This window comes from Rhipicephalus sanguineus, chromosome 9 (assembly GCF_013339695.2).
Source record: "Rhipicephalus sanguineus isolate Rsan-2018 chromosome 9, BIME_Rsan_1.4, whole genome shotgun sequence".
NCBI classification, from domain to species: Eukaryota; Metazoa; Arthropoda; class Arachnida; order Ixodida; family Ixodidae; genus Rhipicephalus; species Rhipicephalus sanguineus.
In genome coordinates, this window is record NC_051184.2 from 12,849,214 (window position 1) to 12,861,839 (window position 12,626).

General features: G+C 43.1%; 1 protein-coding gene across 4 annotated transcripts in view; it reads right to left on the minus strand.

Moving 5' to 3' along the window:
* Positions 1 to 12,626, minus strand: part of LOC119404600 (AP-3 complex subunit delta-1) — a 150,393-nt gene that overhangs the window by 67,152 nt on the left and 70,615 nt on the right. For all 4 annotated transcript variants that reach the window (XM_037671155.2, XM_037671154.2, XM_037671153.2 and 1 more), the window contains exons 17-21: positions 11,767 to 11,912; positions 9,643 to 9,735; positions 9,135 to 9,198; positions 4,355 to 4,423; positions 2,219 to 2,303 (exon numbers count right to left, since the gene is read on the minus strand). In XM_037671155.2, coding sequence (XP_037527083.1) covers positions 2,219 to 2,303; positions 4,355 to 4,423; positions 9,135 to 9,198; positions 9,643 to 9,735; positions 11,767 to 11,912 — 457 coding nt within the window. The remainder of the gene's footprint in view (positions 1 to 2,218; positions 2,304 to 4,354; positions 4,424 to 9,134; positions 9,199 to 9,642; positions 9,736 to 11,766; positions 11,913 to 12,626) is intronic.

The following is a 12,626-nucleotide window of genomic DNA, read 5'->3' on the forward strand; positions in this document are numbered from 1 at the left end:
AAATTAGGCAACATGCTAAAGACATAGAAAAAGACAAACAAATGAACCCATGGCAGCACAAGCAATCACATAAATACGTCGCTAGCCTTTTTAACGACAAGAGTCGATACACTGAGACCATTTTCTTTGTATAATTGGTTTAGAACAGTAGGTAAACAAAACTGTAGCATTTGGTCGCCGTATTTAGTTCTGTTTTTGTTAACGATCCAAGGCTCTAAATGACGAATTTTATAAAAAAAATTATGTTGCTGTAAGGATGCCAATTTTGTTAAAGCGTTACCATTCTTAATTTTTTCCATTCTATACATGAGGCAAAGCCTATATGTGCACAAAGATTCAATTTTTATAGTTCTAAGCTTTGTAAACAAAGGAGCAGTATGCCAAAGATATGGCACCCTGGAGACAAGGCGTATTGCTCTTTTTTGTAATACCATCAGCTAGTGAATGTTCTCAGCTGAAGTCGTCCCCCAGACTAGAATTCCGTATTGAAGTAAGGAAAGAAACATTGAATTATATAACATCATATTAATGGATGTAGAAAGATAGTTACAATGGCGACGCATAGTACCTATTGCTCTAGATAATTTACTAACTAAGTGATTAACTTGGCAATCCCATGACATAGATTCAGAGAAATATACGCCGAGCGATTTGAAAGACGATAGTATTAAATGCGAAGCATTTCTTAGCGAACTTCTGCGACTTTGAGCGTATCTATCTATCTATCTATCTATCTATCTAGCCGACTACGACTTTGTGCTCTCCTAGTCGCTTGGTTAATCGAATGTACACCAAAATTGGTATGGCGTAACAGGACTGCATGACAAACATCAATGACAAGTCATAACATGAAAATCATGACACGCATGTCATGTACAGCATGATTTACATGCCCGCTCATGGTGCGCTGGCGGCCGTTTCGCTAGCTTTATATACACCAAAATTGGTATCTTGCAACGTGACTGCGTAAGGAACATAAGTAAGACGAGTTAACATGAAAATCATGACACGCATGTCATGTACAGCATGACTTACGTGCCACGCTCATGGGGCGCTGGCGGCCGTTTCGCTAGCTTTATATACACCAAAATTGGCATCTTGCGACGTGATTGTGTAATGAACATAAATAACACGAGTTAACATGATAATCATGACACGCATGTCATGTACGGCATGACTTACGTGCCACGCTCATGGGGCACTGGCGGCCGTTTCGCTAGCTTGATCTACCCCGAAATGGGTATCTTGGGACGTGACTGTGTGACGAACATAAATACCACGAGTTAACACGAAAATTATGACACGCATGTCATGTACAGCATGACTTACGTGCCACGCTCATGTTGCGCTGGCGGCCGTTTCGCTAGCTTGATCTACCCCGAAATTGGTATTGCGCGACGTGACTGTGTGACGAACATAAAATCACGAGTTAACATGAAAATCATGACACGCATGTCATGTACAGCATGACTTACTTGCCACGCTCATGGTGCGCTGGTGGCTGTTTCGCTAGCTTGATATACACCAAAATTGGTATCTCGTGACGTGACTGTGTGATGAACATAAATAATACGAGTTAACATGAAAATCATGACACGCATGTCATGTACAGCATGACATTCGTGCCACGCTTATGTTGCACTGGCGGCCGTTTCGCTAGCTTGATATACACCGAATTGGTATCTTGCGATGTGACTGTGTGACGAACGTAAATAACACGAGTTAACATGAAAGTCATGAAACACATGTCATTTACAGCATGACCTACGTACCGCGCTCATGGTGCGCTGGTGGCCGTTTCGCTACCCCGAAGTTGGTATTGCGCGACGTTACTGTGTGACGAACATAAACAATAGAAGTTAACATGAAAACCATGACACGCATTTTCCTCAATGACATACAAGACGATGTATGCAGCTCTTTGCTGGCTGCTTCGCATTAAATCGATTCCCACAATGCGTGGGATCTGCTGGCTTTTTTTTCTATTTCAGTATTATTTCATTTAATGGGGTTTGCAGCAAAATATTTCAACCAGAAGTGATACAAGAGGAATTTTAGGCCACAAGAATGCTTAATTTACCATTAGCTCAGTGTTTGTGGTCTCTCCCTTGCCAATAGTGCACAGAAATGGCAAAAGTCACATCTCCAAATGAGGACGCCGTGTCGCATAGGGACAGTAAATGCCTAGAGGTTTAAAATGAGGCACGAGCAGCCTCACCAGGTATGTGAAGAGGCACGGACAGATCAATCTCCGTCACGGGGATGTCATCCATGGCTGCCCCTTGCAGATGCCCGTTGGCCGACTGAAAGGCACAAGCAAAATCGAGTGGTATGACACACTCCTACATTTAGGTCACCTCTGCAGATAACATAAGCTGGCATACATGGTGTTTTAATAGGGTTATATTCCGAGTGCTTTAGTGCATTGCTGATAATTAGAATTACAAAATGAAAGTTCCTACAAATAAGGAAGCAAGCAAATCCTCAACAGGCCCTTTCCACAGAGTGCAGCATCCTCAGCTTAGTTCAATTGGTAAAGCTCAAAATACTATGCGCCTGGTTTATGATTTAGAGGGCACTCAGAGCAGTACACAGAACATGGTGGGAAGTCTGGTACAGAAACCAACCACAGTTACTTGAATTAAAAGCATTATTAATTACTGCTACCAGTAATTACCCCAAGAAAGTAATTCATTACTTTCCACCAACTTCAGTGTACTGAACAGAAGGAGCTATTTCCCTGTGCCCTCTGCAGTGCTTCACATACCGACTAACAATTTGTTTTTTTGAAAGTGTTTGCCCTTTCCTCGCTTATTTGCGAGAATGCAGGAGGGAAGGCCAGTGCTGGTGCTCCAAACGTGTTCGTGGGGCTCATGTTGGCATTCGCCATATACACCCGTGAGCAAAAGTATACGGACCACGGAGGCGCCTGGTGAAATTGCCGTCTGCGCCATCCAGTGGAGCAGTGCTGCGGCTCGACAGCAGACGACTCTCACTTCTAGGCGGCGATTTTGCCACACGCGGCCCTTATACTTTTGCTCACGGGTGTACATATTTTCTCGCTTCTAACCCGCAACCTTGACAACAAATTACGGAAAATTTTCTAAAAAAAGATTCACTCGTATTGCCCCGAAGCTAGCTTGCTTGCGTGGCTGTGAAGCACTGCTGCGAAGCCACCTTGCACACGTAATTCACCATTTTTGTTTCTACTTTAGCTCCAAACTTTCTGTATTTTTTGTGCGGGCTATACGTGAGAAAATACATAAGCAGTGCTTCTCATTGCTGTGCCAGAGTAGAGCCAACGAAAAGGTGAAGTGGCCATCACTATCGAATCACAGTAGCACCCGTGAAAATTGTCGACTATCATCTTGTGAACCGTTAAAGGGGCACTGACACAAAATTTTGCGGCCGAGATAGCCTGCTGGATCAATTTCCGTGTACGTGCGTGTACCATCTGCAAAATATCGACAGCGAATAAAGCTTGGAAGGTATTTTATGTGAATTTTGAAGTTTGCGTGCGCGATCGAGCATTATAGGCCGCACCTGTTGCATTGACACCCTCAGAGGTGACCCGAGGTGACCCCCCTACTTCCCCTACGTAACCGTTGTAGCCGATACAACAAGTTATGATGACGTCGTAGCCGCCATTTCTGTTTTGACGCGCTCGCCGCTGCGCTGTTGGTGTCTCAAGAAAATTGTCGCCAAGAGACGACGATGAGGAGGACGACGACAACGAGGACGATGATGGCGACGACATCGCGCAGCACGTGCGGCAAGCGTGCGAATGCGAGGAGACGACGCGAACAGCGCGGAAGTGCGTCACACTTCTGTGTGCCGACGTGATCGAGCGCTGCAGCCGCTAGGTGGTGATGGTTGCACCCGGAGGCTGGTCGTTTTTGAAACCGAAACTGACACTGGTCGGTAATGAGGAGCCTGTAATTAATTATCTGTCGCGCGCTGCAGCAAACGATGCGCCGTGTTATGACTAACAGGCCCCCAGCAACACATTGCAGCAAAAAAACGCGAGGCCAAAATTTTTGTGTCAGTACCCCTTTAAGAGGAATGAAAAACTGAGCATTGTGGTTAACCCACCCAAATATGCCGAACTGCAAAACTGTCTGGAATTATTGAGGCCAGTGCCAAATTTGAGTGCTCAAAGCCGTGTTGCATGACATTCTTTTCAACAACGCAAGTGAATACAAGTAACTGAGTACTCAAAAAGGTAATCAATTTACAAAGTCACCAAAAGACATAATAAATTACATGTCTGTAAGTGAACTAATAGATTTGCTTTGACAAGCACAAACACCAGCGTAAGAGCTAATTCTTTGAGGTGACTCAATTAAATGCATACCCTGCTCTTGGGCATGGCCTTCAGGTAGTGTGGGTTGCTGGCCTGCTCTTGCCTGCGGGCTTCTCTCATCTGCAGGGGAAAGGAAAGCAGGCATAGCACAGCCAGTGGAGCCTCCTTTGAAGGAAATGCACTCACACTGTGGTCACACTTTTTCTCTACAAACACCAATGCAGGTGCCATCATCACAATGGGCAAAAGCTTTGGCAGAATTATTTGGAGAATCGCAAAGTCAAACAAGTCCCAAGTCGAAATTCTTACGATGGTTACAGTGACGATAACCAAAGAATCGGGAGATATCATACATCCGCTGCACAGTGCATCCACTATGCGGTAGACAATTGAGCTCTGTCCACTGCCCTATCTTGTGCAAGCTGATTCCATGTTCTTAATGTTGTCCCCGGCTGCATTTGCCATCCCCGAGTGCACGTCTGTCCAACGCGTTATGTGGCCCTTCTTTCAAGGCTTTGAAGAGCAGCTGCGGCAGCACTGCATTTCTCATGGCTTTACGCATGTTACCAGAGGCCGTGCAGCATCAAGTCGTAGTTGCGAAATGCCAGGTTCAAGAAAAATGATTTTGTACGTTATTGAACTTGCCATTTCTTTCCCATACTGCACAAACCAAGAGAAGTGTTAGCGAGCATGCTCAAAGATTAAGCACAAGAGTTCTATCTTGTGGGTGTTTTCTGGGACGCAGATTCTTGGCAGAAGCCCAAGAAAGACAGCACATGAGGCTTCAGAGGCTTTTTTCAGAAGAAAGAATGAGCACCGCTACGTAGGTGCACCATTGCTATCTTTGTTTGCCATCGAAATACAGTTTATCGAGTCTAGGCTGTGGAAAAAAACCTGTGTCCTTGATAGTCTGTGCTTTCTTGGTGTTAATGCACTTGGTGTATAAATGCCAGTATTCATGCAATGAATAAGCAGCTGAAAGTGAGCGCTACACATATTTTGGTTGAGTGGGCGTGTGCAAGTGTGAATATGCCATTTTCCCGCTCGATTAACTTGATATGAAAATGAACTACCAACTAGTCCAACAAGTTCTTTTGGCTGTTCAAAATTCTGTGTGTCGAAGCCGATAAAAGCTCCTCAGAAGATTTAAGGTTATGAAAAAATAAAACAGGGGAAATAGCAATGTACAAAACACCATCAGATGCTAATGCGATATAAAAGGCTGTTATGGCTAAAATAATGATATAAGATGCGTGAAAATTGGTGAGGTCATTCATCAGTAATGGTAGAATCCAAAGATAACATTTCCAAAAAAATAGATTTTTTTTGCAATTTTCTGTCCAAAAATGCAGTTTCCTCCCTTTGAGAGGACACAAAAGTGAAGCATTTCAAAACACTACTATTGTCATTATTTTCATGATCACAGGTACATCAATGGATCGAAATATCAAGGTCAATGTATCATTTTTAAATTTTTTGCCAGAAGCCCAATGATGGTAGCTCAATGCAAAACCATAGATTGCAAAGTCCTTTTTTCTTTTGTATTTTCATCATGCTGCTTCAATAAAGGTTCCCAATGTTAAGTCTTAATGAGAATGCAATGTAATCAGTGTTACTGACAGAGACGTACACATGTGCTGTCACTGTCAAAGCCTTCCTGGCTTACCAAGCATTTTCTTGCAGCAAAAGTGCCATCCATGGTATTGCGGTATGGTAGCTTACTAATAATACAGTGAAATCATATTTTGCTTCAGTGTTGCTTTACCCCAGTGATCATTAAATTTGCTTGCAGCTGATAAATTCCCAGTTGGAGGCAGTGGAATAACACTTGGCTTGCACCAGAGTCACAAGAGATTGCGCAAATCAGCCACAGACCATGTTGTACCCACGGATGAATGTCTCCATACGACGTCCCGTATTGTTTCACAGGTGACTCAACACATGTTAGCCAGGCCTGGCTTAAAGACGAGTTTATCAATAAAGTTCTATCATTCATGCTTTTCCTTTAGCCAAGTGTCTTTTGCATTTTTTCCGAGTAAATGTCACTTTTTTCTTTATTTATACATACTGCAGGCCACATTCGGGCCCAAGCAGGAGTGGTAACGAAAAAAATCTTCATATACATAAGTGGAAAACATGGTACATGGTCATTCAAAAAAGAAAAGTAAAAATACAAAAGAAATATTAATCACACAACGTTGTTTTCCGCACACATAAGTTCAAAAAGATACAAAGTAAATCCTGCGACATTGGATTGCGAACACTTTACACACCAAAGTTGATATTTGCAATAGCGTTAACAAATGCATCTGCTGAAGCAGAGGAAACTGCACTTTAGGGTAGTTTATTCCAATAGTCGATGGCGGCTGGAAATAGCGAGTACTTGTGTGAGTTTATGTGGCTTACGGATTGTCTCAGCATTTTACTGTGACTCGTCCGAAGAGAATGTCTGGTGAGACAGTGTAGGTATGCAGGGCGATTTAAATCTGAAGTGTCCACGATAGAGCTGAAGAATAAATTTTAACCTCGATATTATTCTGCAATAAACTCACTTCTGCAGATTAGCTTTCATAATTAACTGGCTAACGCTGCTCCTTCTTGAATAATCTGAAAAGGCGAACCGAACCGCCAGTCTTTGTATTTGCTCCAGTTTATCGATAAGATATTTCTGGTGTGGGCTCCAAACTGAGTCTGCATACTCTAGGCCAGGTTGCACTAAACATTTGTGTGCTTTTAATTTGGCAGATGATGGTGCCCCACGCAGTTTTCTTTTCAGCAATGTCAGTGTACCATGAGCTTCCCGACAGATCTCGTTAACGTGGGTTTCCCAACTTAGGTTATTCGTCAAAATTACCCCCAGATATTTTATATGCGAAGTGCTGGATAATGCGGTACTGCCTAGTGTGTATGCGAATTCAAGCGGGCATTTTTTATTAGTGAATGATATGAATTGTGTCTTCGTAGTGTTTAGCCTCATACCCCATACCTTGCACCATGCCTGAATAAAACCTAAAGATTCATTTAGTGTAAGCTGATCTGCATGACTGTGTACTGGCTTATATACGACGCAATCGTCCGCGAACAAACATATCTGTACTTCCGGGTGAACAAAGTCTTGTATGTCATTTATATAAATTAAAAACAAAATAGGTGCTAATAACGACCCTTGTGGCACTCCAGAAAACACACTCAGTTTTTCTGACAAACAGGAATTCACAGTGACACTTTGCTTTCTATTCGTCACATAACATGAAATCCAAGACACGGTGTCAATACCATAAGCATAGAGTTTGGTAATCGGCTCAGCATGAGGTACGACGTCAAACGCTTTAGATAAATCCAAAAAATTAGCATCAATTTGACCTCCTTTATTAGGTTCATTAGCAATGCGTCAGGGTTGACAATCCAGACCTGAAACCGTGTTGTTGATGGGACAAGAGATCGTTTTGGTCAAGGTGGGTAGCAATGGCTTTGTAAATGATGTGCTCCAAAACCTTGCAGCACGTACTGGTGAGTGAAACTGGTCTGTAATTGTTCAGGTCTGATTTGGAACCGGATTTGTGAATTGGCACAACATTTGCACAGCGCCAATCATCAGGGATAGATGACATCTTCAAAGATACCGTGTAAATTTTGTGCAGATATTTCGATACCCAACCCGCGTACCTGTGCAGAAAAATGTTTGTGATACGGTCAGGACCAGAACCCTTTTTGATGTCTAATTTGCGCAGTAGACATAAAATGCCATCCTCACTAATCGTAATTTCCTGCATCGGCACCTTGAGGTCTCGTGATGGATATGGAGAGAATGAGGCGGTTCTCGTAAATACTGACTGAAAAAACACATTCAGTTTGTTTGCTATGGATGTAGGCTCAGTGATGGTTTGATCACGCAATTTAATCTGTGAAACCGTGTGTTGATCTTTAGAAAGGTAACGCCAGAATTTCTGTGGGTCGCTCGCTATGAACAAGGGTAGTGTTGTATATTAAAAAAACGAGTTTTGGCTTCCTTCACTTTTGCTTGCAAGGCGTTTGTCAAAACAGAAACATAATTTCTGTGTCCACTTTTACGCCATCGTTTGATTTTTCGCTTCAAATGAATGATGTCACGTGTTACCCATGGGTTCTGCCTGTTTTACCAAGCATTTTCTTGCAGCAAGAGTGCTGTTCTTGGTATTGCGGTATGGTAGCTTAATAATACAGTGAAATCATATTTTGCTTCAGTGTTGCTTTACCCCAGTGATCATTAAATTTGCTTGCTGCTGATGAATTCCCAGTTGGAGGCAGTGGAATAACACTTGGCTTGCATGTCTGGTATCCTGTTTTGTCGTGCTTATTCTAATTGTGCTTAGTGTAAACAAATGAGCCCACTTTTTTATTCCACTAAACATATGCAGCACATCCATGAATACCTTTTGCTGTCTCATGCCACAAAAGTGCTCGGTACACATTTATTTCCGATATTTTTTTTTTTAGGTCTCCAGCAACAATTTTTTAGACTAATTATGGGTATGTACAGTACTCACAGATTCAAACGAGACATCAAATTTTGTTTGGCACAACAACTGGTATTGCTCGAGATGCTGCCGACCTATGCTGGTCTCTCGAGATAACGGTGGCGGGTCGAATCTGACCCGAACTGAAACGCTTGAGACTAAAGTATGTGCATTACTTAGCCCTAAATCGTCTCGTGTTAATCCGTACCTGCACATACTGAGATGAGCCACTTTGTTGGCACTTTGTTCTTGCCAGAGAAATGCTCTCACTACATGCAGTAGTTTGAATGCCAATCTCAGAGCAACCATGCAAGTATAGCACTGGAAAAACTTACATTCTCCAGTTCTTCTTTGCTAGGCTCATACTTTTTCTCCGAGAAATGGGATACTGCCGCACTCCTGAAATTAACAAGGCTCTGTGTACCAACAAAATATGAAGCAATAGTGCAATTAAAGGAACACTGCACAGAAGTACCAAACAGGTCTCGTGAAAGCCTTGGCCCTGAACTAAGGCTTTCCTTTACCTTGTTCATCTCGGGTTCCTTTTAACACAAACCTCCATCTTTTCTGCCTAGACGCATGAATTAACCTTTAAATATTTTCTTAACATCAAATAAGTGAAGAAAACAAAACGACATTGATACAGAAGAGCAAGCAAAAGCTCCCTTTCTGAAATGCCACTACAAACGAAATTGCAGCATTCATGGCATCATCAGAGCCTTCGTGGCGTACTACAAGCGTGAAAGGTCAACAACACAATGCAGACACTCGGTCTCTCGGTCAACAGTTCATTCCTACAGGTTTTTCATCAATGAAGCAGAGAACACAACTTCTTTTCCTTACTTTTCGGACTTGATAAATATTTCCGTCGTATTCTCTTCCTCTTCAGATGAAGATTCTGAGGGTGGGTCATTAATCCATTGGTCCAGGTCCAAGCTGAACAGAAAACACATGCTTTATGACACCAACACACTTCTGTGGCACGATGTTTGATTCCAGGCTTATCCCTCGTCCAGTAATCAGAACACATCACCAAGTGCATCAGAACCACTTAATACGCACACACACACACCACGTAAATTTATATGCTCGCATTATTAGTGTCAAACTAGCATTCCACAAGGCAGTACGAAGGCTGTAAATGTAGAAAAGCGGGTGTTTATCAAATTAGGCAACAATGTTGTAGGAATGATAGGGACATTATAACTGAAATTAGCAACACTATCTTTCTCATACTGACAGTTTCTCTTGAAGTAGCAGCATTACAAGACAAATTGAAACAGGAAGCTCATGTAATTATATGACCACCTCAATCCAAGCGCCCTTGCTTTCTAAGCACCCTGTCAAAATGCCAGGGCCGGGTATGGAACTCGTGCCGTCAAATCTGCTCAGCTACCATGGCAGCTGAAGTGTGACACTGCCAAGAGTGTGGTAATAACTTAATTTATTATCTACTACATGTGCTGGAAGTTTTCCACAAGAATTGCAATGAGGCAGTTACGCCAATACAAAATGGAAGGGATGAAGCACAAACACTGGGACGCATTATTGCACCTGAATGCAGGTTGGAATGGCGTGACGCTCAACAAGTGTGGTGACTCTCAGCATTCCGGAAATGGAGTTGTAGCACAATCTTGATGATACGTATCTCGCAGGCTCACGAGAAATACTCGCATCAGCTGAAACTTGTATCGCAGGAAAACATGGATAACTAGTGCGCCAAATGAGTAAGCTACGTACGCCTAGTGCACAACAAAAGGAAACTGGTGTGCAATTTCTATTATTGTTTTTCAGGGCCACAGCGCAGACTGCTCTGAACTGCAAATAGTTTTTACACATCAGTCATCACACTGGTAATCATAATTAAATAACGTGTAGACGAAATGTGCTGTGTCCCACGACAGCTCGTTGGTCCTTCCCAATCTCGGTATGTTTCCTGGCATAACACCAAAGGTCCGTTGGATTCGCCTGCACCACCCGAACGCACCTTGCCATTCATTTCAGTGATGCAGCGATGGCGACCTCTGAACCACGTGATTCGTTTGAAAAGGTGAAGCGCTGGTTCATAATTTTCCTGCCCCCGCCTATGCCGACGGTGCCGGCTTGGTGCAGTCGTGCACGTGCGCACTAGCAGCATTCAGGCATAGGCACTTCATACACTGTCCACACAAGCGGTTTGCCGCCTCTCTAGCTCGATGGCGTAAATTAAGCGAACAAGATCCCACTGCACCACTGAACTGCACAATTTTCAACTCGTGCCCCGATTGGTACAGGCGAATCGAACGGACCTCAATGTACGTGACAAGTACGCTCGCACCCGAGTTGTTTCTCACAGCCACGCAACTTCCGCGGCTGTGCAGGCACCTTCTTTTCGTATTGGCGGGGCAACGTACATTCGTATCAAACAGTGCAGGACGAAAATTGGTTTACAACAACTGTGCTCCAGCACACTGTGGGCTAATGAGCCTTGGCAGGGACCACGTAAAAATTTGTATCGTTTCGAAACTCGTATGAGCAGTGATCGTATCACCAAGGTTCTGATATAACCGGCCACTTCACCTAGCTGCCTTAACAGTTGCGTGTAGTGTTTTGAAGCAGTTCTGGAGCAACGAGAGGCATTTTGATTCAGCAACTTATAGCACTTTGGTGCAGCAAATCTAAATATACTTTGACCATGCATCAATTGCTGGGAGCGTGCAGTATGGTAAAATATAGTTGGTAAGAACTGGTTGCATTAAAAGCAAAACTTGATGCAAAAATAGTAAAGAATAGTATATGCTAGCAAGTAAGAAGTATGGTCTGCTATATCTGAAAAGTGTGTAGTAACAGGTGCGGTCAATAATCGACGATCATGCAGGTAAACAGCAGTCCACCCTGATTCGCATACGCTACACTGTGCACTGCAGCGGAATACTAAAACAGCTTGGTTACAGTGATGACCATGACAGTTGTGGCTGGAAGACTGACCCTTCAGGAAGTGGGACTTTCTTCTGGGCTTTGGGTGCCACTGGGTTGAGCTCACCAGTGAACAGGGCCAGCAGCTCGTCGCTCACTCTCTCACCCCGCGCATGCATCTTGCTCACTTGCTTCACCAAGTTCAGGGCACAGCAGGCCTGAATAGAGGAACATCGTGTTATCTATTTACATTACCCTCAGGGCACTGAAAGGTGTTACAGAGGGGGGGGGGGGGGGGGGGGTGAGTACTATTAATAAAAATATACAGCGTCTAACGAGAATACATGTTCAAGCAACAATTAGTGCAGTCCTGAAAGAGGACGCTTCCCTAACGCAGGCAGTGGAGGTGGGAAGGTGGTTCCACTCGGTTGCTTTTCAGAAAAAAAAACATTAGTGTGGCAGAAAGGAATGAAAACTTTACCCCAATGATCAAGACATGACAATATGTACGAAGGTTCTGAAATTAGTTCCTGCGGTAAAGCATTCTTTGAAAAATGCGCAGACGAGAAATTTTCTTTTGAAGATGGAAATTAATGAGTCCAAGGTCTGACTTTGTTAGTGAAACGCTAGCTAAGCAGGAATAACTTGAGTTGATGAGATGTGCTGACCAGTTTAACTGAATGGTATCAATCGTCAGGGCTCGTACAGGTTTCCAAAGCAAAAATTCAAGGATATTCAAGGAGTTTCCAGGACCTGTCGCAGGTTTTTAAAGGACTCAAAGCAGCATGCAATGTTGGAATTTTTTTACTCTAGGATTTTCAAAAATGACTAATTTTATTGAACTAACAATAAATAAATGGATATCATAATTATAACAAAAACATCTAGTCTTGATAACTTCTCAAGAACACAACACACAATGAACACTTACA